This window comes from Hordeum vulgare, chromosome 5H (assembly GCF_904849725.1).
Source record: "Hordeum vulgare subsp. vulgare chromosome 5H, MorexV3_pseudomolecules_assembly, whole genome shotgun sequence".
In the NCBI taxonomy this organism is placed as follows: Eukaryota; Viridiplantae; Streptophyta; class Magnoliopsida; order Poales; family Poaceae; genus Hordeum; species Hordeum vulgare.
In genome coordinates this window covers 494,290,093-494,299,414 of record NC_058522.1, presented here as the reverse complement: position 1 = coordinate 494,299,414, position 9,322 = coordinate 494,290,093, and the positions used below count along the sequence as shown (strand labels likewise).

The 9,322-nt window shown below is 47.4% G+C and overlaps 1 protein-coding gene across 1 annotated transcript; it reads left to right on the top strand.

The window, feature by feature from the left end:
• Positions 1-1,216: 1,216 nt before the first annotated feature.
• Positions 1,217-2,543, top strand: LOC123397555 (transcription factor MYC2-like). Its single transcript, XM_045092088.1, has one exon. It carries the CDS (start codon positions 1,504-1,506, stop codon positions 2,308-2,310), a length of 807 nt encoding a protein of 268 aa, XP_044948023.1. The 5' UTR covers positions 1,217-1,503; the 3' UTR covers positions 2,311-2,543.
• Positions 2,544-9,322: the final 6,779 nt, after the last annotated feature.

Sequence of the window (9,322 nt, the reverse complement as noted above, 5' to 3'; positions counted from 1 at the left end):
ATAGCCATGCAGTATTCATTGAATGCTCGTGAAGAGAATTCAGCGGCATTGTCCATTCGAATTGTTTTTATCCTATTTTCAGAATGATTTGCTCTTAATTTGATAATTTGAGCAATTATCTTGGCAAAAGCATGATTTCGTGTGGACAATAGACATACATCTGACCATCTAGTAGATGCATCTATGAGCATCATGAAATATCTAAAAGGTCCAGATAGTGATTGAATTGGACCACATATATCTCCTTGAATGCGTTGAAGAAAGTTAAGTGACTCACTTTTTACCTTAAGATAAGATGGTCTTATAATTAATTTTCGAGTTGCACATGCGGTGGACACAAAATCTGATGATTTTGGAAAATTTTTAGTTGGAAGGCTGTGACCAATAGAATTGTCAATAATTTTTCTCATCATCCCTATGCCAGGATGACCTAGGCGATCATGCCAAGTCTTGAATTTATCAAGGTCTTGAAAAATTATTTTGTACGCAACATGTGGTACGGGTTTTATATAACTGTAATATAATCCAGATGAAAGTGAGGGGAATTTTTCAAGAATTTGTTTCTCAGAACCCATTGCTTTTTGTTAAAAGCAAATATTCAGAATTATTTTCAGAAATTGTTTCCACATGAAAATTATTTGATCTGAGGTCTTTGAAACTTAGAAGGGTGCGTGTAGATTCAGGATACAAGAGTGCATCCTCAATTACAATCGTAGTACCCATAGGTAGAACAAGTGTGGCTCGTCCTGAACCAATAATTGATGCATCGCGACCGGCGATTGTCACAATATTCCCTTTTCTCTTAGTTAGAGTTTGGAAATATTTTATTTCCCTTAAAATTGTGTTAGTGGTACAACTGTCCACCAAACATAATTCTTCTTTCATTGGATTATTTTCCCGTAAAATCTATTTCTTCTTTATCTTTCTGGCAGAGCAGTGCTTGATAACGTGTGAAACAACGAAAGCAAAATATTGTGCGAATCACTGTCTCTCTTTCATTGATCTGAAATATATATACAAGGTTTGGGACGCATGCGAAGAGGTGTCTGTACAAAAAGACGCCTGTACGGACGGACGCGTCCGTACGACGTTTTGGACTAATAAGTGACTAATCACGTCCTAACGACGGTTTGCTAATTGACGACCCAGATTTAGTCCGTTCGCAACAATATGTTTTAGTTGCTAAGTCTTTTAATGTGCTTAGCACATCGATACATTGGAGATAGCCTTAGCTATTGGTTCCAAACTTCCAATCTCTTTCGTACTTCTAATCCCAAAGGGACATGTTTTTCGCGAGAGGGAATTAAAATCGAGAAGGACAGATACATGCATTTAACATGACACATACTCCTACATGTAAGCAAGGTCTCAACTGCAAATATGCCACCTGTATAAGACACTCGCCCACAGTAAACCACACCACACATCTCCGGCCGCTAATTTGCCACTTCGAGCTCTTCAGTTAGCATAGCGAGACGTACAGGGTACAGCGGCGTGCCGGCCATGGACGAGCTGCTATCGCCGTGCTCCCCGTTCTTCCCGCCATCGCCGCCTACCCAGTTCTCTACCGCCGAAGGGTCCCACCACCAGCTCCTCGAGTTCGCCTCCTGCGAGGTCCCCGAGCAATGGCTGCTCGGCGACACCGCAGTGCCGGCCAAGAGCGAGGATGTAGATTTCTTGTGGCCTGCCGGGAGCTCGTCGCTCTCCCCGGACTCCGAGCTACCGCCGGCGTCGACGACCACGCCTACAAAGCGGCGTGGGCGGAAGCCCGTGCCGCGGCCCGATGGTCTCACCGTCAGCCACGTGGAGGCCGAGCGCCAGCGCCGCGACAAGCTGAACCGACGCTTCTGCGACCTCCGCGCCGCCGTGCCCACCGTGTCCCGGATGGACAAGGCCTCACTCCTCGCCGACGCCGTCGCCTACATCACCGAGCTGCGCTCCCGCGTCGCGCGGCTCGAGGAGGAGGGCCGGCAGGCGGCCGCCGCTAGGTGGGAGGCGTCGAACGGGCCCGCTTCTTCGTCCCGAGGCAGCCACGCCGGGGCTGGCGACGATGTGGTGGAGGTGCGGATGGTGGGGAAGGACGCGGCGGCGGTGCGCGTGATGAGCTCGGGACGAGCCCGGCACGCGCCGGCGCGGCTGATGAGTGCGCTCCGGTCGCTAGAGCTGCAGGTGCAGCACGCGTGCGTGCACCGCATGGAGGGCGTGACGGTGCAGGACGTCGTCATCGACGTGCCCGCTGGACTACAGGACGACGACGGCGACGGCGCCCTCCGCTCCGCGCTGCTCCAGAGGCTAGGGTACATCGCCTAGCTAGCTTAGCTACCTAGAGGTAGACGTGTGCTCCATACCTGTTGGCAGCTACGCACCTGCCGTTGGAGAGTGCCACAACGATGTTATCTGCTGAACCGCTATTCTCCATGGAGTGGAATAAATTAAACGACGAATGCATCCATAGTTCCATGGTCATCACGGAATAGAGCACGAGAACTGTTACAACATTTGCGTCTGTGGTGAACTTTCAATCTTAAGATCCGTTGGTTCATTCCTTCGGATGTGCTCATAGGACACACATGTGTATTTGTTGGTAGCCGGCTGCTAGGCGTCCCAAAATCAGTCGGCTTGCTGGCCGCTTGTTCTGTCTCGATTTCGTCTTCCTTAACGCCAATTGCAGCGCGTGACCTCATCCGAATGTCCGTTTGATCTCAATTCTATCCGTTTGAGACGATAATTGGCCTGCCCATGTCTGGATCGGTCCGTGGCCGGGTCGATGTGTCCAACGCGTGGCCGCACATCAAATTATCCGGAATTAAAAAATTGGAAAAACAAAAAAAAACAAAAAAAATATATAAATAAAGTCAAACATTAGTAATTATACATCAATAATTTAACGGTCCCACGACCCACAATCCTTAATTAACATAATTAAAAAAATAGATAAAAATGGGGCCGCCCCGCGCTGCTGTTGTGCCCGTCATGTCTTCAGGGACCGCCGTTGTCGTCATCGTCGTCAGGGCACACATCCGCGTGGACGTACTGCCGGGAGCGCGTCGGGGCGTCCGGAGGGGCAATGGAGAAGGGTGCCTGAGTAGGCCGTCGCGGAGGAGAAGACTCGCTTGCGGCGCTGCGGCGGCCAGACGAGGACCCAGCCTCGTGGTCGTGCGCCCCCTTCCCCTTGCCGCCGGTGCTCCACCATCCCATTGCTGTCGGCGGCCGGAGAGATCGAGAGAGGGGGAGAAGCTAGGGTTTGGAGCGGGCACGCGGGTTTGGTGTCGGTCCCGAGGAGGCAGTGGAGTGGACGCGTGCGTTGTACGATGCCGGTCCACGGCTTCCCGATTTAAGAAGGACGACGATAGCCCGCCTGAGTGGATGACAGGTGGGGCCTACCGGGCGTGCATAGTAAATACGGGCGGGTGGGAGGTAGGTGGCCGCCTGCCATGCGTCCCCGACGCGGACGAGAGGTGGGCTCGAACGCGTCTGCTCGCTGTCCATCAGGACCCAAACTGGACGCATGTTTGCGTCGGAAATGGGTCGTCCCGGACACAAAACGGACGAGATGCGTCCAGAACGATGCGCGCTGGATAGTGAGGTTTGTTTGTTTTGACCCAAATAAACAGAGCTGGACCGAATGGGATCGTACTCTAAAGTTGGCTTAACCGTTCGATACACAACATATTAGAGAGGCTGCTTCGCCCCCATTGCCTTGCGACAAAAAGGAGCAGGAAAATCCAGTTACAGCCCACCCCACCACACACATGCAGGAAAACTAACCCTGATGGTGGCGAGCTCCTGCCAGAGATTTTCATACACTTTTTTATACAATGATCATACAAGACCAGGGCCGGGCCGACAAAAACCGGGGCCCTGTGTGAAAATATAGGAATCTAGTATAGAAGGCTGCAGTAAACCTTTTACGATGTCTATCTTTGGGACCTTTCTTAATTGATTTGTCTCTTTTTGGATCATTTTGTGGTAAGATATAAATCTGTTTACAATCAAGAGAATTCCAGTTTTTTGAGTCAAATATATCATATTGAAAATAATCATCAGCCTCAATATTATATGTCTCTACCTCTATATTATCTGTCTCTGTGTGAGCAGATCTTGAATCAATGTAAGGAAAAATTGCAAGTGCAAGGCTAGAAGGATCAACAGACCGATTACCAGATGATACTTCTGGTGTTTTTTTAACAAATATGTCCATACCTTCTTTATAAGATTTATTAAATTTTGTTCTTGTGTTTTTATCTTGCGTTTATAGGCATCAGATTGTTGTTTTCCCATGATGATTCAAATCTGCATTGTTGAAATATAATATAAAGACGATTAGACGATGAATAAAAAGAACTTGAAGATCAATCGGACAAGAAAACGTCCACGAATCTAAAATTTTTGAGAGGAGGCAAAGTCTCTGTAGTCTGTAGTTTGTATGACAGTACGAGGCGTCGAGGAGACGAGCGACGACACGATGAGCATCCTGCAAATGGACGAGGGACTCGAGGAGGAGACGAGCGACGAGGCGACGACCAGCCTGTGAGCGGACGAGCGACTCGAGGGGGAGACGAACGACGAGGCGACGAACGGACGAAGAGGCAACCTGCAGGCTGCCACGATCCAAAAAAACGGCAGCAGCGTGATTAGGGGAAGCAGAATCTGGCTGGATGGATACTTGCCTTGATGGCCTCAGCGGGACATCGAGCCTCGCTGGCTCGTTGGCTCCCAGCAGCCCACTGGTCGAGTAGTGAGTAGTCCATAGGTTTTTTTTTAGTACGTGGCCTACTTAAAATTTTTTGGGCCCCCTAAAATTTTGGGCCCTGTACGGGCCGCACAGTTTGCACCACTGTGGGCCCGGGCCTATACAAGACCAACACGTGATAACATATATTTTGTACTTAGAAAACATGTAGAATTTTATTAGTTTGGATGTATCACTAACACAACAAAAAAATGCATGTAACAGATTCAGAATCTTATATTGTCTAGTTTGCTGTGCAATTTCTATTTACGCTAAATATTTGATTGGCAGTTTCTATATAAAAATATGTGATATTGAGGCTGTTATGTATAGACGATATGTATAATTTATAACCGATGAACAAACAGTATTTAGCATCTAGCAGTTTTATATACAGATTTAGCAATAGTAATAACACATGGTATCCAAGACATGAAATCGTAATATGATTACCTTAGATCCGGCGCGAGTGGTATAGTGTTATTCTGATGGTATAAGCTGAAGCGCCTAACACATGGATATCATGAAATTGGCGCATAGACTCGCCGCAGGCGATCCCCATAGCACACACGGGTGACAAACGACGAATACACGCATTGTGGCCGGATGCTGGCGATGCCCTAGCGCACGGGGGGACAATCAACAAACACATGTGTCGCCGCCAGACGCTGACGATGCCCTAGCGCACGGGGCCGACTACTGGTAGTCAACTAATACATCATCGAGTAGTGCAGGTGCACTCGGTCTAGAATACAAAAGTTACGCATCCATCTAATGGGCCGATGTCAGTTGCTTCCTAGGCTTGGGCCTTTTCCCAACTTGGTGTTTGACTACTTATATCAATATAATTACTTCCATGATCTAGTACTAATTATCGCAAGTTAACAAAACTTCTACATCCAGCCCCCCTGAAAATCGATGGGGGTGGCCGAACGATGGGGGGGGGGGGGGGGGGGGGTCTGGCCCCTGCTCGCCCCCATGGGCTCCGCCCCTGCTTGAAGTTGCATCGTCGTTGGTCATGGCAGTGTTGTCTCCAGCCACCCTGTTGCAATGGACCACTCTTGCAACGTAGCTCTCACATTGGGCATGGCAGCAACGACATCATAATCCGTCTGCTAAAACGCAGCTCCACCCCGGGGGCATGACAGAAGTGTCCCCATAGTCCATAGCAACATAGCTTCGCAGCCAGCGTGGCTTTTTGGCATGCAACATTCCCGTAACTTCTACCACTGGCATGACCTCACAGTGTCCTCGTAGCCTCTCGTGCTGCCATGCAGCTCGCCATCGATGTGGCCTGTTGCAATGCAGCTTCCCCTTAGCCTCGCCTGCTGCAACGGAACTCCATCGCCGGCGTGGCAGCAGACATCGTCGCCAGGTGCGGCGAGGTCTACAGCACCAGGTGTTCCTCCCGCTGCATAGGTGAGATTTGCAACACCGGCTACACACCACCCACTCCCCCTCCCTGCAAGGTCAACGATGGTCGTGCAAAACAAGCCGGCGGAGGTGCTTGATAACCCACAAGTATAGGGGATCGCAACAGTTTTCGAGGGTAGAGTATTCAATCCAAATTTATTGATTCGACTCAAGGGGAAGCGAAAGAATATTCTCAAGTATTAGCAGTTGAGTTGTCAATTCAACCACACCTAAAAGATTTAGTATTTGCAACAAAGTATCAGTAGCAAGGTAGTATGATAGCAGCAGTACCAACAGTAACCGGTAGCAGCAAAGTAACAGTAGCAGCAGTGACATCAGTGGTGACAGAGTAACAGTAGCAGTAGTGACAGCAGTAGCAACAGAGTAACGTAGCAAGGACCAGTAGTAAAAGACTCGTAGGCATTGGATCGGTGATGGATGATTATGCCGGATGTGATTCATCATGTAACAGTTATAACACGGAGAGATAAGTAACTAGCTCCCGTTCGTCAATCTAATGTAGGCATGTATTCCGTATGTAGTCATACATGCTTAGGGAAAAAACTTGCATGACATCTATTGTCCATCCCTCCCGTGGCAGCGGGGTCCTAATGGAAACTACGAGATATTAAGGTTCTCCTTTTAATAAAGAACCGGACCAACGCATTAACACTTTGTGAATACATGAACTCCTCATACTATGGTCATCTCCGGGAGTGGTTCCGGCTATTGTCACTCCGGGGTTGCCGGGTCATAACACATAGTAGGTGACTACAACTTGCAAGATAGGATCTAAAACACATATATATTGGCAACAACATAATAGGTTCAGATCTGAAATCATGGCACCCGGGCCCTAGTGACAAGCATTAAGCATGGCAAAGTAGTAGCAACATCAATCTCAGAACATAGTGGATACTAAGGATCGATCCCCGTCAAAACTAACTCGATTACATGATAGATCTCATCCAACCCATCACCGTACACCAAGCCTACGATAAGATTACTCACGAACGGTGAAGAACATCATGGAATTGGCGATGAAGGAAGGTTGGTGATGACGATGGCGACGATCTCCCCTCTCCGGAGCCCAGAACGGACTCCAGATCTGCCCTCCAGATGAAGAACAGGAGGTGGCGGCGCCTCCGTATCGTAAAATGCGATGAACTCTTCTCCTTGATTTTTTTCCGGACGAAACGGACTATATAGAGCTGGATTGAGAGGCGGTGGAGCTTTGTGGGCCCCACAAGCCTGCCATGCGTGGCCAGGGGGGCCCGAGCCTGGTGAGCTTATGGGCTCACGGCTCCACTCCCTCCGCTAATTCTTGCGCCAGTATTTTTCATAAATCCCAGAAAAATTCTCCGTAAATTTTCAGGTCATTCCGAGAACTTTTATTTCTGCGCAAAAACAACACCATGGCAATTCTGCTGAAAACAACGTTAGTCCGGGTTAGTTCCATTCAAATCACGCAAATTAGAGTCCAAAACAAGGGCAGAAGAGTTCAGAAAAGTAGATACAACGGAGACGTATCAACTCCCCCAAGCTTAAAGCCTTACTTGTCCTCAAGCAATTCAGTTGACAAACTGAAAGGGACAAAAGAAAAAATTTGACGAACTCGGTTTGATCTTGTGGTTGCAACTATGTCTAACTCATAACCAGAATTTCAGCAAGATCACAAACAAACCACATAAGCAAATGACATCAAGGTCTCACGATAAACTCATATCAACGACATAATCAACTAGCGAGCAAATAATAATAAGTCTCAAACGTCAACACTTCAATCAAAACAATCATGAAGCAGTACGAACAGATGGTATCTCGCTAGCTCTTTCTGAGACCGCAAAACATAAATGCAGAGCACCTTCAAAGACCAAGGGCTGACTAAACATTGTAATTCATGGCAAAGAACATCCAGTCAGAGTCATACTCAACACAGTTAAAAGCAAAGCATAAAAAATGAGAGAGGTGCTCTCTAATTGGTGCTTTTATAAGAGGAGGATGACTCAACAGGAACATAAATAGACAGGCCCTTCGCAGAGGGAAGCGTTGATTTGCAGAGGTGCGAGAGCTCAAGCTTTGAAAACAGAGATAATAATTTTGGGTGGCATGCTTTCATTGTCAACGCAATGACTAAGAGTTCTCATCATCTTCCACGCTACACATGCTATAGGCGGTTCCCAAACAGAAAAGTAAAGTTTTGACTCCCCCACCACCGATCAATCACACTCCACGACTAGCCGAATCCTTGGGTGCCGTCCATACCAACATCAATCTAGGGAGAGTTTTGTTTGCAATTATCTTTTCGATTTGAGCATGGAACTAGGCATTCTAATTACCGGCCCCTTTCTCGTGAATGATAGTGAATAAACACATATCGAGGATAACACGCCTAGCACGGAAGATATTGATAGCCCCCTGTCACCACATGAGCGGTTCGGGCAAGCAAAACATATTATTTCTTGAAGGTTTAGAGAATGGCACATGCAAATTTACTTGGAACGGCAGGTAGGTACCGCATATAGGTAGGTATGGTGGACTCATATGGAACAACTTTGGGTTTATGGAAGTGGATGCACAAGCAGTATTCCCGCTTAGTACAAGTGAGGGCTAGCAAAAGACTGGGAAGCGACCAACTAGAGAGCGACAACGGTCATCAAAATGCAACGAGATTAACTAACATTGAGTGCAAGCATGAGTAGGACATAAATCACCATGAACATGAACATCGTAGAGGCTATGGTGATTTTGTTTCAACTACATGCGTGAACATGCGCCAAGTCAAGCCACTTGAATCATTCAAAGGAGGATACCATCCTATCATACTACATCATAGTCATCTCAAAGTTCATGTGGGCATCCAAGACAAACCATTATAAGCTCCTAGCTAAATAAGCATGGCATAAGCAACTATGATCTCTAAGTTGCAAACATCTTTCTCTCACAACAAAGCTGAATCAGGCACGATGAGCTAGTCATATTTATAAAAACAAAATAGATCGAGTTCATACCAGCTTTTCCAGGCTCAGTCACTTCATCATATATCGTCATTATTGCCTTTCACTTTCACGACCGAACGATGTGAACAATAATAAGAGTGCTTGTGCATTGGACTAAGCTGGAATCTGCATGCAAACACAAAGGAGAAGACAAAGTAATATGGCTCTTTAACAGATA

Excerpts from the sequence above, each read along its gene's own strand:
- LOC123397555 (XM_045092088.1), top strand. The coding sequence starts at position 1,504 with ATGGACGAGCTGCTATCGCCGTGCTCCCCGTTCTTCCCGCCATCGCCG.